At 42.0% G+C, this 25,201-nt stretch overlaps 1 protein-coding gene and 1 non-coding gene across 3 annotated transcripts in view; one reads left to right on the forward strand and one right to left on the reverse strand.

Annotated features, from left to right (window-relative positions):
• ARCN1 (archain 1) overlaps positions 1-24,729 on the reverse strand; it is a 31,684-nt gene extending 6,955 nt beyond the window's left edge. Inside the window, exons 1-9 of one of the 2 annotated variants that reach the window (XM_036324108.1) lie at positions 24,574-24,724; positions 11,397-11,502; positions 10,147-10,410; positions 7,901-8,080; positions 7,562-7,767; positions 6,400-6,564; positions 4,093-4,258; positions 1,157-1,304; positions 752-860 (exon numbers count right to left, since the gene is read on the reverse strand). In XM_036324108.1, the coding sequence (XP_036180001.1) occupies positions 752-860; positions 1,157-1,304; positions 4,093-4,258; positions 6,400-6,564; positions 7,562-7,767; positions 7,901-8,080; positions 10,147-10,344 (1,172 nt within the window). In that variant the 5' untranslated portion in view covers positions 10,345-10,410; positions 11,397-11,502; positions 24,574-24,724. Of the gene's footprint in view, positions 1-751; positions 861-1,156; positions 1,305-4,092; positions 4,259-6,399; positions 6,565-7,561; positions 7,768-7,900; positions 8,081-10,146; positions 10,411-11,396; positions 11,503-24,573 lie in introns of both variants that reach the window. The other variant, XM_036324107.1, reaches the window with a different exon arrangement.
• LOC118665538 lies at positions 222-323 on the forward strand. Its single transcript, XR_004970652.1, has one exon. It is a non-coding gene; the product is annotated as a U6 spliceosomal RNA (small nuclear RNA).
• Positions 24,730-25,201: the final 472 nt, after the last annotated feature.

The raw sequence follows: 25,201 nt of genomic DNA on the forward strand, positions 1-25,201 counted from the left end.
TCTTCCTTCTTTTCCCTTCCTCTCTGAAATCAATAAAAATATATTTAAAAAAAAAAAAAAAAAAAGAGTTACAAAACCAAACAGAAAGCGCGCAGTGGCTAATCCTGGAATCTTCATTACAACCTGAACAAATTGAAAGAGCGCTAGCACGGCAACCGGCTATTTGCATGGTTTGGTTTTCAAGTAAGCAGCTCCACACGCCTTTTAAAATGTACAGCTCAGTGCTCGCTTCGGCAGCACATACACTAGAAATTGGAACAACACAGAGGTTAGCATGGCCCTGCGCAAGGATGACACAAATTCGTGAAGCGTTCCACATTAAAAAAAAAACACAAATAAAATAAAGTGTACAGCTCAATGCATTGTGACAAAGGTCTGTAACCTTGTAAGCACCGTCACAATCAAGTCATAAAGCATTTCTTTCCATCATCCCCCAAAGTTCCTTGTGCCCCTTTGCAGGCAAATGCCTTCTTCTAAAAAACACAAACAAACAAACAAACAAAACAAACACCTTCTTCTTTACCCCCTGATTTCTGTCCCAAGAGTATTTATTACCTTTTCAGAATGTCATATAAATGAAGCCATATAGCATGCAGCCTTTTTTATATCTGGCTTCTTTCACAACTGGTCTTATGAAGAAGCAAGTATCTTAGAATGACCAGCCAGCTAACTGTTGCTTCCAAAACAAGTTCCAAAAGACTAGCTCTATAAGCCCAATATAGGAAATAATTATGTGGGGGACACCACTTACGGGAGTGGGATGGTAATAACCACATCATTCAATTCTAAGTTATCTTCTTGTAGCTCGTATTCTATGTTGACATCACAGCCATTTCCACTCTCGGAAGGCCAGCAATTAACTGAGGAGAGAACAGAGCAGGCATACTAGGACATTAAAAAACGGTAGAGAAAAGTTCAGATGGCAAATCAAAGCTAACAGCTGTGGACCTTAAACATCTGAATGTAAACTACTTAAATAACAGTTTTGACATTAAAGCCACTAAAAAAAATAAAGCTAATGACTAAAAAAACACAGTGCAGCAGGTCATTTTCTCAAAAAGGATTTTGTTACAACAATGGAGAGAAGAGTGTAAGCCAGGGCTATTTCTAGTTCTCAATGCAGACGAACTTGGTGGGACTAGCCAGAAGCACTTACTTGTCAGTGGAATAAAGGACTCCTCTGTGGTTTGTAGTCTCCACTTTAGCACCCCTACGTCACTATTGACTGGAAACGACTTCTCTGGATTCTTCAAGCCAATTAGAGATTCTGAGGTGAAAAGTTTTTTATCTACATTTGGATGGGTCTGAAATGAAAAATGAGAGTTTCTGAGGCTTAGAGATAAGACAAAATAAATTTCCTCTGACCTTCCATGGCTCATAATAGAAACATCTCAAATAGGGTGCCTAAAACATTCCAATTCTTTTTTATTTTTGTAAAAAATATTTCCCTTGCCCTAACCCAGCCATGGGCAAACTACGGCCCGTGGGCCGGATCCGGCCCATTTGAAATGAATAAAACTAAAAAAAAAAAAAGACTATACCCCTTTATGTAATGATGTTTACTTTGAATTTATATTAGTTCACACAAACACTCCATCCATGCTTTTGTTCTGGCCCTCCGGTCCAGTTTAAGAACCCACTGTGGCCCTCGAGTCAAAAAGTTTGCCCACCCCTGCCCTAACCAGTTTGGCTCAGTAGATAGAGTGTTGGCCTGTGGACTCAAGGGTCCCAGGTTCAATTCCGGTCAAGGGCATGTACCTTGGTTGCGGACACAACCCCAGTGGGGAGTGTGCAGGGGGCAGCTGATCGATGTTTCGCTCTCATCGATGTTTCTAACTCTCTATCCCTCTCCCTTCCTCTCTGCAAAATAATCAATAAAAATATATTTTTAAAATTAAAAAAAAATATTTCCCTTTATTGCTTTTGAGAGAGAGAGGAAGGGAGAGGAGAGAAATAGAAACTTCAGTGAGAGAGAAACATCATCGATCGGCTGCCTCCTGCATTCCCTCCCACCCCTCAATGGGGATTGAGCCCACAGCCAAGGCATGTGCCCCAACCAGGAATCGAACCAGCGACCTCTTGGTCCATGGGTCAACGCTCAACCGCTGAGCCACACCAGCCAGACCAATTCTATCTTTTCTTTTTAAAATATATTTGTATTGATTTTACAGAGAGGAAGTAAGAGGGATAGAGTTAGAAACATCCACAAGAGAAACACTGATGAGTTGCCTCCTGCATGCCCCCCTACTGGGGATCAAGTCTGAAACCAATGTACATGCCCTTGACCAGAACTGAACCCAGGACCTTTCAGTCCTCAGGCAGACGCTCTATCCACTGAGCGAAACTGGTCAGGGCTCCTTTTGATTTTAAAGAAAGATTTCACTTCCTTAAAGATTTTTAAGATTTAAGACATTTTTAAAAATATTTTTTAAAAAAGTGATTTCAACTCTAAGCCATTTTATTTGTAACTAAACAAGTTAATAATTTTGTAATTGAGGAAGTCCTTTCCAAAAATACTTCACAGGGAGCAGCTTCATGGTGGGGTAAGCTTGCCAAGTAAAAGACTAAGGCTTGTCCTGGCTGGTGTGGCTCAGTTGGTTGGGCATCAGCCCCTTTGCACTCAAAGGTCCAAGGTTAGATTCCTGGTCAGGGCACATGCCCAGGTTGCAGCTCAATCCCTAGTAGGAGCCATGCAGGAGGCAGCCGATCAATGTTTCTCTCACACTGATATTTCTTTCTCTCTCTCTCTCTCTCTCTCTCTCTCTCTCTCTCTCTCTCTCTCTCTCTCCCTAAAATCAATAAAATATATTAAAAAACAAACATACAAACAAAACTAAGGGTCACACGTTGATCAGCTGCCTGGGTCACATAGCAGTCCTGGCTTTATACTTAAAGAGGCAAGAGAGGAAAAAGCTCCGTGGAAAGTTTAGTTGAAATCTTGCCCAGAGCACTAAACTCAGGCCAAGTAAGATGGTCTAATCTTTTAAAAAGAAGTCATACCCCTGGCTGGTTTGGCTCAGTGGATAGAGCATCGGCCTGTGGCCCAAAGGGTCTGGGTTTGATTCTGGTCAAAAGCACGTACCTTGGTTGTAGGCTCGTCCCTGGCCCAAGCCCAGATGGGGCTCATGCAGGAGGCAACCAATTAATGTGTCTCTCTCACATTGAGGCTTATCTCTATCTTTCCCTCTCTCTTCCACTCCCCCAAAAAAATCAAAGGAAAAATATCCTCAGGTATGATTAACAACAACAAAATAAAATAAAAAGAAGTCGTATTAGGAGAAAAAAGGAAAAATAACTTTTGGGTAACAACCTACATGTATTTTAAGAGCCAGCAAAACTGGTGTCAAATAATAGAAGCACTACTTCAGAACACGAAGTTGACAAAAACACATCCTTCCCCGAAGAATACATTCTTGTGATAAGAGAAATAAAATCAACCATCTAAAGAAAGCCTGACAAGAACAACTGTAATAATATAAAGGACATCACATACCCATTCAGGTAGGTGGGACACGCACATTTATTTCATAAGGATTTTATGCCATTAGACACTGCCCTTCAGATAATAAAACAAGCATTGGTAGTTAAAACAGGGCAGAAAGAGTAAATTTGGTATCATAATCTGTTTTAATAAAATACTTCCTTATTAAGTTTAAAGACTTTTTAAAAAAAACAAACTGTATTTCAAGTAATATCCTAAATAATTTTATTCTTTACATAACAGTAACAGATAAGTGTCTCTCTGCACCTTTGTTAGTATGAAGCCATTGATTAGATTTTACTTTTTATTAGATTTTAAAATGACTTTCCATTCAATTCCAACATTAAAAGGCCATTTTAACACAGCTGCTGTAAAAAAATAAAATAGAGCTGCTGTCAATCACAAACGGCTTGAGAAGAGATATATTGCCTCAAGGCACCCACTATATGCAACAAATTAACTTCTTACCTATGCATCTAGAATGGCACTAGTTATACAACTGTAATAATTTTCTGTGTTCTGTGGTTCATATGAGGAACTCCAGTTGGCAGGACTGTGTTAAGTATTCAAACAAAAGTCTTAATACTCCCTTATCAGAAGTCTCTACACACCTGTAGCTGCACCCCTTTCTTATCTTCGTTTTCCACATGAAGACGAATTCGGCCAAATTTATCATCCGAGATCCTAAGCATGATCATGCCATGCAACTCCATATTCTGTAGTCCTCCATCCCGTCCACAGGTTAGTGTGATTTTTTCCTCAATCTTCATGTGCACACTATAAGGAAAAATAATAAATTTGTTCAAGAAGGTTGTGGGTGATTAGCCATCCACAACTTATTTTAAGGTGCTGCTGCTATACAGGGTGGGGGAAAAGCAGGCCTACAGCTGTGAGCACACAAATCAGTTAATTCTTATATTATTTATTTATTTTTAAATATATTTTTATTGATTTCAGCGAGGAAGGGAGAGGGAGAGATAGATAGAAACATCAATGATGAGAGAGAACTGGCTGCCTCCTGCACTCCCCATTCTGGAGATCAAGCCCGCAACCTGGGCATGTGCCCTGACTGGGAATCAAACTGTGACCTCCCGGTTCATGGGTCGACACTCAACCACTGAGCTACACCGGCTGGGCAATTATTTATTAACTAGAGGCTCGGTGCACAAAAATTTGTGCACTGGGGGGGAGGGGGTGTCCCTCAGCCCGGCCTGTGCCTCTCACAGTCTGGGACCCATTGGGAGATGTCCACCTGCTGGCTTAGTCCCGCTCCCTGGGGAACTGGGCCTAAGCTGGCAGTCAGACATCCCTCTGGCAGCCCAGGAGCCCTCGGGGAATGTCCACTTGCCAGCGGGGACCAGGCTTAAGCTGCAGTCAGACATCCTTAACGCTGTTGAGGAGGCGGGAGAGGCTCCCACCACCACCGCTGTACTGGCAGCCATCAGCCTGGCTTGTGGCTGAGCAGAGCTCCCCCTGTGGGAGCACACTGACCACCAGTGGGCAGCTCTTTCATTGAGTGTCTGCCCCCTGGTGGTCAGTGTGTGTCATAGTGACCAGTCATTCCCAGTCTTTCTGCTGTTAGGGTCAGTTTGAATATTACCCTTCCATTATATAGGATTATTGTATTATTTTCCATACAACAATCTGTAAACTTACTTTTGCCCTGCCCTATATGTATCAAAAATTAAAGCATTATACCCTCAATTCAGCAATTCTCATCCTACATTTAAATTCTTACCCATGCAAACAATACAGTAAGTTATTCACAAAAAAATGCAGGTTTGGAAACAATTCAAATGCCCATCAATAGGGCAGCGCTTAAATACATAACCACAAAAAAAAGTATTAGGCAGTTGTGAAGAAAAGTGGATGACCACTTAAAAAGCTTCTATTTTAAAATAATTTTTAAAAAAGAAAAAATAATTTCAAATATTAAAAAATTAAAATTATACCAGGAATACATGTATAGTCATTTTATCCATGATTAACATCTTACCCCATTTGTTTTATCGTTTGCATACTCTCTCTCCATAAATACTGTATATTTGATTTTTTCCTATGAACCATTTAGAGGCAGATAATATACATCATGGCCTTTCCCCCTACATACTTAAGAGTACATTTTTTAAGACTATTGATATTCTTTTACATAACCTTTGTACTGTTATTAACTTCACACATTTATACTGGTACAATACTTTTACCTAATGAACTATCTATATGCCAATTTAGTCCTAATTGACCTAATGATGTCCTTTAAGTAGTAGTACAAGATCCAGTTTATGGTAAGGCAATGCATTTCGATGTCGTCTCTGGAGCTTCAAATTAAGGAAATTCTTGTCTCCAAAATAATCAAGTGAAAAAAGCAACTGGAAAATGTCTTGTACGCTATCACTTACATATAAAAAGGAGAAAACAGACTATACACAGTATTTTTATTCACCTAGATATAGTCTATTCTCCTCAGAAAGATAACACACAAAAAAATAGATAAGCCCTAGCTGGTTTGGCTCAGTGGATAGAGCGTCTGCTTGCGGACTGAAGGGTCCTGGGTTTGATTCACGTCTAGGGCACATGCCCGGGTTGCGGGCTCCTCCGGTGGGGGGCATGCAGCAGGGTATGTGCCTTGACAGAGAATTGAACCTCGATTCATAGGTCGAAGCTCAACCACTGAGCCACATCGACCAGGCAAAAGGTAAGTTTTAAACTTCACTGAAAAGAGAAGTTAAGAGTCCCTAATCATGGTTAAAGTATACAAAAAAAAAATAATAATAAAAAAGACTTCATGTTAATAACCTAGAATATACTCTAGGTAAGTCTTTTAAATCTGAAAAAATTAAAAGAAAGAAAGAATTTACAGTCACTGAAATATTTTTAAACATTATGTGGTTGTTCTTACTGAAAAGGTTACTACTTACCTTTCCATGTTAATGGGTGGAACATACACTTTGGTGGATTCAGAGGTACGCCTGCCCATATTGGAGGACATGATAGTTTCACCTTCAGATTTCAATTTGTCCACAAAGTTATCTACTTCCTTTCCTTTGGCTCCAAGTTTCAAAGCCTTGCTGGGGCCTGAAGGCCTAAGTGGAAGAATACAAAATAAGAAAAGATATACACTTAATTTTTAAAAAACCACAATTAATTAATAACCTTCTATCTTTGAAGCTGTCCCTGAAGCTGATCTTTAAGAGGAATGTGAAGAACTCAAGGGGAAAACCCAAGTGACCTAGTAGTTAGTAGACTAGACTATTCCCTGCCCGAACGGGCAGCTGAGTCACTATTAATATGTAAGCTTTAAGTACCTGAAGACCAAAGCTATACTTTTATAAGCAAGCATGATCTGATGAAAACGTTGTATCGTCCATCCAGGTAAATACACCTGTATACTAATAAACTTTTACATATAATTTCATGCAGTCACAAATTCTCCTTGAAATCCATTCATGAACTCCAGATCAAAAATCCACATTCCTGCCCTGGCCGGTGTTGCTCAGCCCTCCCAACCGAAGGGCCTATGGTTCAACTCCCTGTTAAGGGCACGTACCTGGGTTGCAGGTTCAACCCCCGGCCCCATTCAGGGATCATGCAGGAGGCAAGCAATCAATGTGTCTCTCTCACATTAATGTCCATCTGTCTGTCTGCCACTCTCCCTCTCCATCCTTCCCCTCTCCCTCCCTTCACCCCTCTCTTGCCTCCTCCCTACCTCCCACTCTCTCTAACTATCAAAGGAAAATATATCCTCAGGTGAGAATTAGCTAAAAATAAATAAAAATAAAAATTTAAAACCCAAATTCCATAAACAGTTAAATTTCCCTCCTCTCCCAAAATAGGGCAACTCTCAGAGGAAACTGAGGTCATGGTATAATTTAGAAAAGAACTCTGCTTTGCACAAAAGGAAAACACCACATTCAGATTTCTCCTTTATCCCCATATAATGTAACAAATTCAGTATTACATCTTACTCCATCAAGTCACTCGTTATTTACAGCTTGCCTAAAAATCTGGTATCACTCCAAAAAAGACACACACAGCCTTCACCTGCCAATCTAGGGCTGCTGGTGATACCCTGGATTTTACCTGGCTGGCGCAGGGGCCACTTTTGGTTTGTCAGTTTCAATGATGGTCTCTGTAATCATGGCAGCTGTGCTGCCTCCAGAGACTGTGGAACTCCCAAATCCCCCAAATCCCGGTGCTTTTTTGCCCTGTCTCTCTGCATCTCGTCGGGCCTGTTGCAATTCCTTTGCTTTACGCCGCATCTCAGCCTTGGCCTCACGTTCTTGAGTCTACGAAAAGAGACATACGTATATGGATGTGGCTTTCAGTACAGTCTATACAACAAATAAAAACAGGAAAATCAGATAGTGAAGATGAAAGAAAGACAAACAAACTGGCAGTCCCAGAGGAGAAACTATTTACCTCTCTGACTGCTCTGAACACCTTCTCCTCGTGAGAATCCATTTCTGTGAAGGTTCTGATCTGTGCCAGGTTAACATTCTCCCGGTATCCCAGGGCAACAATTTCATCAAAAGCAAATATCAAATCAAAACAGTGATCAGATATTTCATTCTCCTCTAAGGCTCGGCAATATTCAGGGATCTAATCATGGACAGCAATGGAAAAGAAAGATTATGAGCAGTTATGTTTTTCAGGTCTTATTCTTTACACAAATTTCAATAAACCTGAATCCCTTCATTAACTCCTTCTAACTCTATTTTAAGCAAGATTCTGGCATAAAGTCTTTGTGTGTATTTATATCAATGTATTTTTTGTGTGTGCTTTAAAACTGTATTCATACTTGATTTTATTGATTGTTTTGAGGATATGTATAGACATTTCCATTTGTACTCAATTCTTAACATAAAGAATCATGTAGTTGTGATTCTTTTCTAAACAGTTATTCCAGTAACTTTCCAGCTTAAAAATTGGAAGCTAATTTGCCTTAATAGAGTAGCAAGTACCCATATCTTCAAATGTTGATATGCTGTTACATCAAAGTCCCACTAATTCACAATTTAATATCATATACTCTACAGTCAAATTCAAATCTTTCCCAGCACATTAACAAAGTTACTAGGAAAGCTGGACTACCACACTGAAGATGTTACAGATGCACACAATTCTGACAAGGAGAGCCAAGATTAGGAGTGGTTTTCTTTAGGAAACAGTCCTACCAAAAACATGTGAATAGAATTTTAAATGTTCAAGACATATTAGCCCGGGCAGTGTGACTCAATGGTTGAGTATCGACTCACACCAGGAGGTTGCTGGTTCGATTCTGGGGTTGCGGGCTCCATCCCCAGTACAATGTGTGTAGGAGGTAGCCAATACATGCTGATGTTTGTACCAAAAAACAACCAGCAAATGATTTCACCTTTTTCAAAAAAGCATTTACACTTAAAAAAAATTGGACGAGGTAGAAGTCCCTCCTTTTTTTAAAAATAAAAAAATATATATATGTATATATACATATATTAAACATATTTTATTGCTTTTTCACAGAGCGGAAAGGAGAGGGACAGAGAGTTAGAAATATCGATGAGAGGGAAACATCGATCAGCTGCCTCCTATACACCCCCTACTGGGGATGGGCCCACAACCAAGGCACATGCCCTTGACCGGAATCGAACCCGGGACCCTTGAGTCCGCAGGCCGATGCTCTATCCACTGAGACAAACTGGCTAGGGCAGAAGTCCCTCCTTCTTAAAAAGTGTTTCTAGAGCTATTAAAAACTTGCATTGCCCTAACCGGTTTGGCTCAGTGGATAGAGCATCGGCCTGTAGACTGAAGGGTCCCAGGTTCGATTCCGGTCAAGGGCACATCCCCAGTGGGGAGTGTGCGGGAGGCAGCTGATTGATGTTTCTCTCTCATCGATGTTTCTAACTCTCTATCCCTCTCCCTTCCTCTCTGTAAAAAATCAACAAAACAAAAAAAAAACCACTTGCATTTATAAAATAAGTGATAAAAATACCCCTCTGGATTGTGCAAGAAGGGAAGACAGGAACCCTGATGAGACAGGTATATGACATTAACCAGCCCTGGCTTTTTTCTCTCCGGCTTCATCCGAGGCTGGGCTCTCCTGGTTTCCTGCAGGTAGATTTTCTTTAGGTTGCTGGTCAGCCACTTCGGCCAGTTACCCCGTTGCCCCCCTTTCCCTTTGTTAGCACTTTTTTGTCTACAGATTTATCCTTTCCTGCTGCCATTTTTGGCTTCATTTCCGCTTTTGCAGGAGTAGGTTTAGCTGACAAGCTCGCTGACCTCTTTTTGGGCTCTTCCTTTGCCACACGTCAGCAAAGCTGACCTTCCTCTTGGGTATCATGGTGAGGGCCACGGCATGGGGAGAGCCTTTGCAAACCTGGGCTGCCTGGCCACTGGCTAGTAAGTCTTATGTAAAGGACATTATCCCATAATTCAGGCAAACAAAGGCAGATTACAGTAACCACTTAAGAACTAGGAAAGGAAAGTGCCCACATTCTCTTTTGGGAACCTATAGCCCATGAGGACCCTCAGTAAGTGTTTGCTGAATGAATAGAGCCGGTAGCAGTAAGCTGCTGGGAGGGGTGAGGGAGCATGGAGCATGCAATCAGTTGCTTTCGGTAAAAACAGTTTCACACAGAAAACTTAAAGCAAAAGACTGTAACCTACTATTACAGAAGGACTCTTACCACTCTTGAGAAGAGCCTGAGGGTTTCCAGATCTTCTAAGATGTTACTGTTTTTGGTAGTGATCAGTACCATGTACAGTTTCTCCATAGGCTGGTAGACATATCTTACACTCTCTGTTTCAACAAATGTATGTTGTTTTCCAGTGTTCATAAGCTTTGGAAAAGCTGCTAACAAGCCCTCAATGCGAGTTCGAGTCATCTCCACAAACTGTCGAGAAACAATAGCCTTTCCTGCTTTTGTGCAGACTGCTGCTGCCAACAGCACCTGCCAGTAACACACAAACAAATAAGTAATAATTAATTATTTCTTCACATCTGTTTTCTCAACATTTTTAGATCTTCCATAGAATGACATACTCAGTTATTTACTGGCATAACTACTATTAGAATGACTTTCAAACTCTACTTCATAGTTCTTTTAATTATAGTAATTCATAAGACAAAGCTAAAGTAGAGGAAAATGAAGCTATTATTCCTATATTTCAATAATATACTTAAAGCAAACTTAGTAAAGAAATAACTTTTTCCAAATCTATAAATACATTAACGGGCTTCCTGTGACTCCAGAACTGGGCTGCTCTCTGCTTGGGCAGGCTCGTAAAGAATAGTTTAGCCCTGGCTGGGTAGCTCAGTTAGTTACAGCATCATCCAGCTACACAAAGGTTGCAGGTTTGATCCCTGATCAGGGCACATACAAGAATCAACCAATGAATGCATAAATAAATCAAACAACAAAACAATGATTCTCTCCCCCTTCCTCCCTCTCTCTAAAATCAATACATTAAAAAATTTTTTTAAAGAATAGCTTGAACTTTTTCTAAGAACAGAGATTTCCACAGCCAAAACAGAGGTCTGATCACACAGACTAAAGGTTTATAAGACCCTGGCCTTTGTTTTCATTTTTACCTAGAATATGGAACCAATCTAGCAAGTTTAAATTTATCTCCTGTTCTTTGATTAACTTTCCCATCCCACCCTATCCTACTCCAGATATGTAAACAATCTGTAAAATGAAAATCTAAATAACTCAATGTTCCACACAGGTCTTGTCACTGGGCAAAGATCAAGACCAACAGCCTTTTTTTTTGGAGTCTGGCATTTCATTAAACAAAATAAATAAAGCACCAAAGGAAGATGAGGAGAACTCTAATGCCATTGGTAGGGGATTAAGAAAATTAAGTACAATGTTTACAGTTTTTCAGTGAGGGAACCCAAGAATTCACAAGTACAAGTAACAGAAAGATTATTTACACATTAGGGAAGAAGCCTCAATGCTAAGATACGACCACTGAAATGTCAACATCCTACTGGTGAGGCTTCCCAGCTTTACAGAAACCTGTCTTGTATAGGTGAGGAGCTTGAAGAAAAAACAAGTTAGTTATTTCAAATAAATATTCTTATAGTTTCAATATATCAATACAGTTTTATAATAACCAAAGGAGCCGAAACTGGTTTGGCTCAGTGGATAGAGTGTCGGCCTGCGGACTGAAAGGTCCTAGGTTCGATTCCGGTCAGGGGCGTGTACCTGGGTTGCAGGCACATCCCCAGTGGGAGATGTGCAGGAGGCAGCTGATCGATGTTTCTCTCTCATCGATGTTTCTAACTCTCTATCTCTCTCCCTTCCTCTCTGTAAAAAATCAGTAACATATATTTAAAAAAAATAAAAAATAACCAAAGGAGAACATAATGTCCTTATTGATCAATTATGCTATTTAGGAAATAATTACCATCATGCTTTACTGTATTTCCAAGCAGCTAAGTAAATAATTTATATTGGAAAAGTGATTGTTATCTTGTATAAATATTTCCCTCTACTGAGAGATTTTTATTTTTACTGATTGATTTACCTCCAATCAACTGTCCTGCCCTAGCGGGTTTGGCTCAGTGGATAGCACGTCAGCCCGTGGACAGAAAGGTCCCAGGTTTCATTCCTGGGCACGTCCTCCATTTCAGGCTCCATCCCCAGCCCTGGTCAGGGCACATGCAGAGGCAACCAAATAACGTATCTCTCTCACATTAATGTTTCTCTCTCTGTCACTCCCCTTCCCACTCTGTCTTAAACAAAACAAAACAAAAAAACAATGGAATATATCCTTGGGTGAGAATTAACAAAAAATATAAATAAATAAAAATTATACAAAAATTTTAATTGAGCCCTGGCCAGTGTTGATAAGTGGTTAGAGCATCAGCCTTGGCTTTGATTCCTAGTCAACGGCATGTACCTGGGTTGCAGGTTCGTTTCCAGCCCCAGTCGGGGTGTATGCTGGAGACAACTAATGCATGAGTCTGTCTCACATAAATGTCTCTCTCTCTCTTTCTCTCTCGCTCTCTCTTCCTCCTTCCCTTTCCCTCAATGGAAAAAATACCCTCGGGTGAGAATTAACAAAAAATAAAAAATTTTAGCCCAAACCGGTTTGGCTCAGAGGATGGAGCGTTGGCCTGCGGACTCAAGGGTCCCGGGTTCGATTCGGTCAGGGGCATGTACCTTGGTTGCGGGCATATCCCCAGCGGGGAGTATGCAGGAGGCGGCTGATCGATGTTTCTCTCTCATCGATGTTTCTAACTCTCTATCCCTCTCCCTTTCTCTCTGTAAAAAATCAGTAAAATATATTTTAAAAAATTTTAATTTACAAATAATTACTTCTTTCCATTCTTATATTCATGAAAAAAATGTATCCAAATTCTTCACAAGCATCACCATCATAATCACCAGGTCCACTTCTTGAATTACCACTTTTCTAGAATTTTTATATAAAACATGTATCTATAAGTGGTTTTTTCTTTTATTTTTTTCCTTTTGTCTAAAGTTTTACATATGTCTCCTTTTTCCCCAACTGACACCCCTCCACCCAGCCATTCCCACCCAGGGCAAGCCCCCAGTGTCTGTGTCCATTGGTTATGCTAATATGCATGCATACAAGTCCTTTGGTTGCTCTCTAACCCCTCCTCCGCTACCATTTGTCTCTAGATCTATCTATTCTTGTTCATCAGTTTATATTGATCATTATATCCCACATATGAGTGAGATCATGTGAAATTTATCTTTCTCCGACTAGCTTATTTCGCTTAGCATGTTCTCCAGTTCCATCCATGTTGTTGCAAATGTTAAAAGTTCCTTCTTTTTTATAGCAGCGTAGTATTCCATTGTACGGACGTACCGCTGTTTTTTAATCCACTTATCTGCTGATGGGCACTTAGGCTGTTTCCAAATCTTAGCTATTGTAAATTGTGCTGCTATGAACACAGGGGTGCATATATCCTTTCTGATTGGTGTTTCTGGTTTCTTGGGATATAGTCCTAGGAGTGGGATAAGTAAGTTTTAAAATACTTTAAGAATACATTTGACTATCTGTGCTACACTCCTAAAAGTTTATATATTCCAATGAACAAAAACTTTTCTTAATATTCTCATCAGGAAAATGGAAGAATGCTCAGATATTTAGGATAAGCTCACATTGGTTTCTCCTTTTCCCAACAATTAAGTAAATCAGAATAGTCTTCTGAATTTGCAAAGAACCACTTTGATATACTAGAAAAACCAAATGACTGGGAGCGAGAAGACTGGATTCTAGTTTTTGTTGTTCTACTTACTGTCTGACCTTAAGTTACTCAACTTCTCTTAGACTCAGTTTCTTCGCCTATAAAATGGAGCATCATCTAACTACCTTCCTAACAAGCTATTATGAGGGCCAAATGAATATGATGAAACCATAAGCCAAAGTATTATACAACTTATATCACATATTCACAATGTAAAATAGCACCATTACTAATAATAAACTTGCCAAGAAATGCATTTCATTAAAAAAAATTATGTCACTTCAAGGCAACAAATTTTTACTTTTATGGGTTTGTCAATATTTTGATATTCGAATAATGGACACAGATTCCCTACAAAATTTGACTTAAAATTTCTGGGAATTCATAGATCCCCTAAAACAGTAATTCTCAAATGGCCCATAGAGAATCACTTTATGCAATGAGAAACAGTACTAATAAATGAGAGCATATTGTAAATGTAATCCTTGTAAGGGCCAGCCCTACACACACACACACACACAGCTGAGAACTACAATCCTAGGAAGTTATGGTCCCCTAACTTAGGTTTTGAAGGAATAAAATAAGTCCCTGTGCCGAACCGGTTTGGCTCAGTGGATGGAGCGTCGGCCTGCGGACTGAAGGGTCCCAGGTTCGATTCCATTCAAGGGCATGTACCTTGGTTGCGGGCACATCCCTACTGGGGGGCGTGCGGGAGGCAGCTGACCGATGTTTCTAACTCTCTATCCCTCTCTCTTCTTCTCTGTAAAAAATCAATAAAATATATTTTAAAAAAATAAATAAATAAGTCCCTGTGCTTTAAAAAACAAACGAACAAATGTTTTTAATTGATTTTTAGAGCCAGAGGAAGAGAGAGGGAGAGAGAGAGAAACACTGGATCGGCTGCCTCCTGCACACCCCTTACTAGGGATTGAGCTCACAACCTGGGCATGTGCTCTGACCTGGAATCAAACTGGTGACCTCTTAGTGCATGGGATGACACTCAACCAACTGAGCCACACTGACCAGGGAATAAGTCCCTATTAAGTAAGGATACTAACCATAGCACAACTTACGTACATAAAATCAAATGTCTATCTAGAGAAAGTACTGCTTAGATTGAACTCTCAGACATATATTAGTATGCTGCTTAAATAAAAAGGCCATATCTAAAATATCCTATCTAATAAAGAGGGGATATGCTAATTGACCCTCATACCGTTGCAAAGATGGCAGCACCCACAGCCAATGAGGGAATATGCTGACTGACTGCCAAACCCTCAAAGATGGCAGTTCCCACAGCCAATAAGGAGGGAATATGCTAATTGACTGCCACGTCCTCAAAGATGGCGGCACCCACAGCCACAAGATGGCTGGCAAGGGAGGGCAGTTGGGGGCGACCAGGCCAGCAGGGGTGGCAGTTGGGGGCAACTGGGCCTGCGTGGAGGGCAGTTGGGGGGATCAGGTTGGCAGGGGAGGGCAGTTGGGGGCGATCGGGCTATCAGGGGAGTGGTTAGGGCAGGGGTGGGCACACTTTTTGACTCGAGGGCCACAATGGGTTCTTAAACTGGACCGGAGGGCCGGAACAAAAGCATGGATGGAGTGTTTGTGTGAACTGTTATAAATTCAAAGTAAACATCATTACATAAAAGGGTACGGTCTTTTTTTTTTTTTTTTTTAGTTTTATTCATTTCAAACGGGCCGGATCCGGCTCGCGGGCCATAGTTTGCCCATGGCTGGGTTAGGGGGTGATCGGGCTGGTAGGCAGAAGCGATTAGGGGCAATCAGGCAGGCAGGCAGGCGAGCGGTTGGGAGCCAGCAGTCCCGGATTGTGAGAGGGATGTCCGACTGCCACAGGGATTGGGCCTAAACTGGCAGTCAGACATCCCCTGAGGGGTCCCAGATTGGAGAGGGTGCAGGCTGGGCTGAGGAACCCCCACCCCCCGCCAATGCACGAATTTTGTGCACCAGGCCTCTAGTCTAATAATAATCCTGTTAGAAACAATGTTGCCTGGCTGGGGTGGCTCAGTGGCTGAACATCATCTATGAACCAATAGGTCACGGTTCAATTCCTGGTCATGGTGCATGCCAGGGTTGTGGGCTTGATCCCGGGTGAGGGGTGTGTCGATTGATGATTCTCATCATTGATGTTTCTGTCTATCTCTTTCTCTCCCCCTTCATCTCTGAAATCAATAAAATATATACATTTTTTAAAAAGATGTTTCTATCTCTCTACCCCTCTCGCTAAAATCAATTAAAAAATATTTAGCCAAAGCCGGTTTGGCTCAGTGGATAGAGCATCAGCCTGTGGACTGAGGGGTCCCAGGTTCGATTCCGGTCAAGGGCATGTACCTGAGTTGTGGGCACATCCCCAGTGGGAGATGTGCAGGAGGAGCTGATCGATGTTTCTTTCTCATTGATGTTTCTGACTCTCTATCTCTCTCCCTTCCTCTCTGTAAAAAAATCAATAAAATATATTTTAAAAAAAAACATTTAAAAAAAAAAAAAGAGAGAGAAACAATGTTGTAGGTTTCAGGGTAGTTCTTCAGTAGCCGAAATTAAAAATGCCTCCATACCATACAGACAGAATTTAGATAAAAAATAACATCATTGCCAACATAAAAGGGAAAAAGGAACAAAAGGCAACCTATAACCAGAAAGTTGTATGCTATGGAAAGGGGCAATTCATCCACTTCGTTTTATTGGGAATTTCACTTTAGCAATATTATTAGAACTAACTAAATATTTATTGAACAGCTACTATACACACTAGATGTTCTTTGAGAATATTAAGAGGAACTAGCTTGGTATTCTACCCTCATCTTACATAAAAATTTTTTTTAAATCGTCACCAGAAGATATTTTTTTTTACTGATGGGGGGGAGGGGAGAGAAACATCAATTGGTTGCCTCCCGAACATGACCAGGGATGGAACCCGCAACCTAGGCATGTCCCCTGACAGGGATTCAAACCTGCAACTCAACCTTTTTGTGTATGGGAGGAAGCTCCAACAACTATGTCACCCAGCCAGGGCTATAAACAATTTTAAATTCAAATTTTCTATAAAAATTTTCATAACTAATTAGCATCATAACAGATGTTAATTAGACTTGTGATAATTTCCCAAAATATATAAATATTGAAACATTACATTGTACACCCAAAACGAGTATGTTATATCTCAGTTATACCTCAATGAAAAAAAAAAGTCTAATAGGGGTAAGATAAACCTAAAAAACTGTAATACTAGGTAGGCAGACTGTCAAGTAATGTGCTATGTGAATTCAGAGGAGGAAGAGAGTACTTCAAAATGGTAAGATCAGGGATGACTTGATAGAAGAAATAGCATTTAAACTATGCTTGATGAATTGAGGGAACAGTATGGGCAAAAAAGTAGGTTCTAAGCAGGAAAGCTCTGAAACTCTCTTTGGGTCATTCCTTTATCCACATTCAAGCAAAATAAGGCTCCCAAAGTAAGACCAAAATGCTCCCCCACTAAGTATGACTTTAAACCTTGAAAAACCCAAGACACCACATACCACAATTATAGGGTCCATGAAGCTTTAAGTTTTCTATTCGCTGAGTTATGCATGGCTGGAAGGTATGGTCCTCTCTAAACAAGATAAATTTAACCTATTCTAAATTAATATTCATTTTCTTAAATGCTTTGAAGTAATAAAACTCCTCTTCACATAAATGTTTACTGATGTTTAATAATGATTATAATACTAGAGGCCCAGTGCACAAAATTCGTGCACGAAGGAGGGGTTCCCTCAGCCCAACCTGCACCCTCTCCAATAGGGGATCCCTTGGGGGACGTCCAACTGCCGATTTAGGCCCGAAAACTGGCAGTTGGGCATCCCCCTCGCAATCTGGGACCGCTGGCTCCTAACTGCTCACCTGCCTGCCTGCCTGATTGCCCCTAACTGGCCTCCCTGCCGGCCTGGTTGCCCCTAACTGCCTCTGCCTGCCTGCCTGATCGCCCCTAACTACCCTCCTCTGCCGGCCTGGTTGCCCCCAACTGCCCTCCCCTGCCAGCCTGATCTTGCCCCCAATGGCCCTCCCCTCCCGGCATGATCTCGCCCACAACTGCCCCCCCCCCCCTTTCAGGCCTGATCTCACCCCCAACTGCCCTCCTCTGCTGGTCATTTTGGTTCTGATTGGTCGGTTTCAATGCCAGTCAGCGTCAAAAGCTCCACCTCCTAGGCAGCCATTGGCTCCCCACAGCACCCAGATTTGGCTCTGATTGGTCAGTTCCTATGCCAGTCAGCATCTCCGGGCCTATCTCCGGCCTGATCAGAGAGGCAGTGGGGCTGAACATCAGCCCCTCCAGGCTGGGAGAGAAAGAAAGGCCTGGCTGCTGGCAAAGCCTGGAAAGAAAGAGAAAGAGAGAGAGGCAAGTACTGATCAACAGCTGCCACTGAGGCCGCGGATCAGACCCTGACTCTCTCTCTGGGTCTCAGCACCCTGGGCAGTCAGTGCTGGGTCACCACAGCAGCCCAGCGCTGACTGAAGGACTTCCGGGTTCGTCAGCCTTCCCTCCTGATTGGTCGTTACAACCCTGGGCTTTTATATATTAGGATACAGTATAAAAATATATAGTACATGCTAAAAGGTAAATTAATGTTTCCTACTATAACTAGATCTGATTTTCTTTGGGGAAGACTATGATTCCCATAAAATTGTTTCACTTATTGTTTACATTTTGGGAAAAGAAGATTTACACTTATAAGAAACTTTCAAGAGCCCTTGATTGTTTTAAAGATGGAAAAAATCTAGGTCACAGAAGTTAAATGATCTCTGCAGGATGGTTAAAAAAAATTCTCCTCGCCCGGCCAGTGTAGCTCAATAATTGAGCATCGACCCACTAACCAGGAGGTCACGGTTCAATCCCAGTAAGGGCACATGCCCAGGTGTGGGCTCAATCCCCAGTAGGGAGGCGTGCAGGAAGCAGCCTATCAATAATTCTCTCTCATAATTGATGTTTCTGCTATTCCTTTCTCTCTGAAATCAATAAAAATGTATTTTTAAAAAATCCTACATTGAGTTGAGCTTTGTCAAACAGCTTTTCTCTTAATATATACAATGGTGTGTGTTTGCTAGTCCTTTGTTTATGGATTAAATAACAACTCTCTCCTACCCAGACCTAACTATATGGATCAGAAAGTTCTTTGAGTAAAGAAACAAGGAGAATTAGGTTTCTGTTCTGCTCTGCTACTAATTATATGACCTTGAATAAGTCACTTAATTGCTTCTTGAAATATCCCTAAATTAGAGGTTAGCTTATATGAAATCTAACATGCCTTTGCATCCTTAACATTCTAAAAATCTGAGTATTTGAAAACTTCACAGCAACAGAAAATGTACAATATCTCCACTTCACACTCATTGCTCTAATAGTAACTACTTTGGAACCTATTTTACATTAATGTTAAGCTGCTAGATGGCAAACTGCCTAACCAAAACAAATCATGTGTATTCGAATAGTATTTGTGTGGGATAGAGATAGGTGCCTATCATCCCTTCATCCCTACCAATAATAGCGGTCCAAGAATAACAGGTAGTAATTCATCATAAATATATGCACAATTCGCTAAAGAAAAATGTCAAGGACATTCTCCAATCCCTTGCTTCAGTATTCCTCATTTCCAGAATTAAGTAGCCACTTTTTCCATCATAATTCATGATCATATTAAGGATAGTGGAGGACCATTTTATCTTTGTATGAAGTAATCACAGATTTTAAAAAAGAAGGGAAGATTAAAATAAAATCCAGACCATATACAAAACCTATAACTTGAAAATTCACTCAGTGAGAGTTTTAAGCTAATCACAAGTTTTTGTTCTGAAACAAAAGCTTGTAGGGGACAAAAATAAAAGGACATCATTCTTAGCTTCTATAGTGAACTTCCTATTTGAAGAATAAATAAATGGCAAATCAGTAGAAACTCAAAAAAATCGCTTTCATTTTTTGTTGTCCTCTCAAACAATAAAAAAAGATACATCAAGAATACAATAGCTGTGCAGTTGCTGTATTATAAATGAAAAAGAGGGGAGAAAGCAATAATCCCCTAATTGGGAACAGTTAATACTGTACAGGATTTCAGTTTCTTCCCCATCATGTGTAGTTCAATCATACAAACCCAAAATCTATCTTTTTTTTTTTTTAAATATACTTTTATTGATTTCAGAGAGGAAGAAGAGGGGGAGAGAGAGAGAAACATACATGATGAGAGAGAATCATGGCTCGGCTGCCTCCTGCAAGTCCCCCATTGGGGACCGAGCCCACAATCCAGGCATGTGCCCTTGATCGGAATTAAACCTGGGACCTTTCAGTTCGCAGGCCGACGCTCTATCCACTGAGCCAAACTGGCTAGGGCAACAAATCTAGCTTTCTAATAACTTTTGGGAACCGAACTTTATGTGATCACTTTTACTTAACGTGGACACTATAGTAAGTTTACTCAATGCCTATACTTAAATAAGAAAAAACAGCACTCTGTAGAAAAGCAAATATTTTACAGACTGGTGCTACGATGAGACTTAATATCAAGTTCACTAAGAAAAAAAATGACTATAATACTTTATAAATGTTAAGAAAATAAGAACATGTTCTGATTAATTTACAGAAAACTCGGAAAAATGATGCCCTTTTTATACTTCTATTTCTTTTTTTATAACAAGGTCATCATAAGCCATGTGTTTTTGCATTTGTTCATTTATTTCTCTACTAGGACTTCACAGCATAGGATGTTTGGTACCAATTTCAGTGACTAAAGCCAAAGGAAATCTATTTTTATTATTTATTTCAGAGAGAAAGGAAGAGAGAGAGAGAGAGAGAGAGACAGAGAGAAACATCAATGATGAGAGAGAATCACTGATCAACTGCCTCCAGCACATCTCACACCAGGGATCTAGCAGCAAGCTGGGCATGTACCTTGACCAGGAATTGAACTGTGACCTCCTGGTTCATAAGTCAATGCTCAACCACTGAGCGACCCAGCTTGGCAAAATAAATTTTTTTTTCATAAGTCAACTGGTATCAATAAAAGACTTAAATATAAGTAAAAAAACCATAAAAATCCTAGAAGGAACTATAGGCAGCAAAATCTCAGACATCTCTCATAGCAATATGTTTACGAATACATCTCCTAGGGCAGTGGTCGGCAAACTGCAGCTCGCAAGCCACATGCGGCTCTTTGGCCCCTTTAGTGTGACTCTTCCACAAAATGCCACGTGAGGGCGCGCACGTACAGTGGGATTGAAACTTCGTGGCCCATGCGCAGAAGTCAGTATTTTGTGGAAGAGCCACACTCAAGGGGCCAAAGAGCCGCATGTGGCTCACAAGCCACAGTTTGCCAACCACTGTCCAAGGGCAAAGGAAACTAAGGAGAAAATAAACAAATGGGTCTACATCTATATAAAAGGCTTCTGCACAGCAAAAGAAACCATCACCAAAACGAAAAGGGAGCCACTGTGTGGGAGAATATTTGGCAATGATACATCTGGTAAAGGGTCAATACCCAAAATATATAAGGAACTCATACAACTTAACAAAAGGAAGACAATCCAATAAAAAAAATGGGCAAAGGACCTAAATAGACACTTCTCCAAAGTGTACATACAGAAGGCCAAGAGACATGAAAAAATACTCAAAGTCACTGATCAGCAGTGAAACACAAATCAAAACAACAATGAGGTATCACTTCACACCTGTCAGAATGGCTATCATCAAATAATCAACAAATGACAAGTGCTGGCGAGGATGTGGAGAAAAAAGGAACCCTCCTGCACTGCTGGTGGGAATGCAGACTGGTGCAGCCACTGTGGAGAACAGTATGGAGTTTCCTCAAAAAATTAAATATGGAACTCCCATTTGACCCAGTAATCCCACTTCTAGAAATATATACTGAGAGACCCAAAGCACCAATCAGAGAGAATGTATGCACCCCTGTGTTCATAGCAGCACAATTTGCAATAGCTAAGATCTGAAAACAGCCCAAGGGCCCATCAGCAGACGAGTGGATAAAAACGCTGGGGTACATTTACACCATGGAATACTATGCAGCTGTAAAAGAGAAGGATCTCTTACCCTTTGAGGCAGCATGGAGGGGCCTGGAGAGTATCATGCTGAGTGACAAAGTCAGTCAGAGAAAGACAAGTGTCACATGATCTCACTCACATGTGGAATCTAAGTAACAAAATAAACTGATGAACGGAGTGGATCCAGAGACATGGAAGCAGGGAACAGAGTGCGGAATCTCAGAGGGAAGGCGGGGGAGGCTGTGTGGGTGGGAGGTGATCAATCAAAGACCTTGTATGCATATATGCATAACCCATGGACACACACAATAGGGTGCTGAAGGCCTGGGGGGAGAGGGGGAACTGCAGGGGGTTCAAAGAGGGGAAAAAGGGCATATGTTATACCTTCAATAATAAAGAATTCTTAAAAAATAATCAACTGATGTCTACAACTTACTCTGAAATGCACTTTTTAAAAAGATGTATATAAAAATAGAGAAACATAAAATGAGAAGATGTATAAAGGAATGGATGATTAGATGTGTGATTTAACAAGTATAATGAAATGTTAATTATAGAATCTAGCTGGTTATAGGGGTGTTCACTATAAAATTCAACTTTTCTAGATACTTAAAATTTTTAAATAAAATGTTTGGGGGGAAATCAACTTCCACAAACAAGTTTTATTTTATTTTTTTTAAAATATATTTTATTGATTTTTTACAGAGAGGAAGGGAGAGGGATAGAGAGTTAGAAACATCGATGAGAGAGAAACATCGATCAGCTGCCTCCTGCACACCCCCCACTGGGGATGTGCCCGCAACCAAGGTACATGCCCTTGACCGGAATCGAACCTGGGACCCTTCAGTCCGCAGGCCGACGCTCTATCCACTGAGCCAAACCGGTTACGGCTCACAAACAAGTTTTAGATCCAAAAAATATTATAAAATGTCACCTTATTTGGACATTTTTACTATCCAGGGATAACTCTGTAAAGGAATAGGATCCAAAAACATTACACAGAAATAATAGTATTACGACTCAACAGAGCAGAATGTACTGAGATGATGTTCTTCAGAATACACAAATCTTAGGGTATCTAGTTCATACCAAGTCCAAAATAATTCAGAGACATATGCATATTTAAACATGACACAACTGTATATATATGCACACGTGTCCAAATAACATGCAGTTTTTTATTTTATGCTTTATCACCAACACCTAGAACTTTACCATCCCTTGGTTATCAATGAACTAAAAATATAGGTCTCCAAATAACATTGTTTCATTCTAGACTGTTTCATTAAAATGTTGATGAGATGCCATGAGACCCTAACTCCTGTTTATATCGAGGAGCTACAGTAAAACTGGTTTCTTTATGTCATTTCACCTCAAGTCCCAGAATCTATTGATGACATTAAGTGAGAAGTTACTGTACTAAGTGCCAAGAACGTTCCAACATCGTTTTGTAAAGATTTACCTTTACGTATATAAATATATATATGCTTTAATTTTTCTATTAAAATTAGAATATGCTCTAAAATGCCCTACAAATACAACCTGGATGTAAAAGAAGTTTAAAAATTATTATCCAAATACTGAGCCTCCTAGTGAAAATGAAAAGAGGAGATTTTGGAAATTTTTATGTCCAACAGTAAAGTCTTATGAGGCAAACCTGCTTGATGCAGTTTATATGCCTAAAGCTAAAAAAAAAAAAGTTTCAGTGTTTAAAAGCCCAAGCATGAATTCCCCCATCCAGTCCCCATGTAAAAGGCTGTCGATAGGACTTAACACGATTGCACCGGATTGTACACCGTGCTCTCTTCAGTGTGTAGGAAGAGCCTTTAAGCAGCGGTTCTCAACCTGTGGGTCGCGACCCCGGAAAAGACATCCTGCATATCAGATATTTACATGACGATTCATAACAGTAGCAAAATTACAGTTATGAAGTAGCAACGAAAATAATTTTATGGTTGGGGGTCACCACAACATGAGGAACCGTATTAAAGGGTCGCGGCATTTAGGAAGGTTGAGAACCACTGCTTAAAGCAAGTAATCTACTAACAAAAATAGAATAAAAAAGAAAAAGAACTCCCTACAAAAGACTGACATAAAAGTGCACTAAAAATGAATTACTAGCTCGTTGGGAACCGAAGCATTTCTCCCGCTCCGTGAAGGCCCGCACGCCCAGCAGCGGCCCCGCCCACGGCGGCTTCTGTCCGCACAGCGGCCGGGACAGCGCGAGGCCTCCGGGGAGGGCAGGTCGCGGGCCCCTCCGCACCGGGCCCGCCACACACCTGCGTCACCGGAGCCTCCCGGCCCCCGGCCCCCCGGCCCCAGCCTGCGCGCCTCACCACCGCCCCGTCTCCCGCGGCGGCGCCCCCGCACCCCCTCCGCGCGACAGGCTCGGGGGGCTGCGCAGGTCTCGGGGACACTCGGGTCCGTAGAGTCGGGTCGAAGTGACGCCTTCCGTCCCGCCTCCTCCCTAGCGCGCCCGTGTGCCTCTTCGGAACAAACAAAAGGCGTCCCGGCGCCCACGGACACCGAGGAGGGAGGCGAGCCGAGGTCGGAGGGCAGGGAAGGCGGACACTGCCTGCCGAGCCCGGGCACCCACGGGCGGACGGGATGGGCGCGATGGCCGCGGCGCGGGTCCAGGGGGCACCCCTGGAGGCTCCCGCACACCCGGCCCCGGCTCGCGGCAGAGGGGCCCGGGGTGGGGGAGGGGCGCGGGCCCCGCGACCGAGGCCGTGGAGTCGGGTCCGGGACCCCGGGGAGGTCAGGCCCAGGACTGCTTCCCGGGCGGCGGGGGAAGGCGGGTTCCCGGCCCGGGAGGGGTCGGGCCGGCGGGGCCTGGGCTCGGACCTACCATCCTGAGGACGCGGCTGCGCTCGCGGCGGCTCCGCGGGGCTGGGCTGGCGGGCTCGGCACGGGGCGCACCGGGAGACGGGACCTGCTGCCCCTGACAGGAGCCTCGGCCGCTTCACCCACTGCCAAGATGGCGGCCCTGAGCCACGTCTCCAACCGGAAGCGGCGCGGGTCAAAGGGCGGGGGGCGGGGCGGCCGCGGGGCGGGGGCGGGGGCGCAGGACGGAGGCTTGGCCGGGGCCGCGAGCCGGGCGCCTGTCCCTCCCCTTTGTTAGCGCCCTCGCGTAGTCTACGAACTCTTACCGTTTATAAACCTCTCACGACCATTATCTCATTTAATGTTGGAAATAACCGGGTGCCAAGGGACTAGTGTCCAGAATATATAACGAGCTCTCACAACTCAACCACAAAGACAATCCAGTTTTTAAAAATCCTCCCCCGAGCCCCGGGGCGCAGGACGGCGGGCTGAGGGGGTCAATGGGCACAGAAAGGGGACGTGTGTGATACTTTAAACAATAAACTATTTTTTAAGTCCTCACCCGAGGCTATTTTTCCATTGATTTTTTAGAGTGGAAGAGAGAGGAAAAGACAGAGATATGGGTGTCTTATCTATTGGCTGCCTCCTGGGGA

This window comes from Myotis myotis, unplaced genomic scaffold (assembly GCF_014108235.1).
Source record: "Myotis myotis isolate mMyoMyo1 unplaced genomic scaffold, mMyoMyo1.p scaffold_m19_p_10, whole genome shotgun sequence".
NCBI classification, from domain to species: Eukaryota; Metazoa; Chordata; class Mammalia; order Chiroptera; family Vespertilionidae; genus Myotis; species Myotis myotis.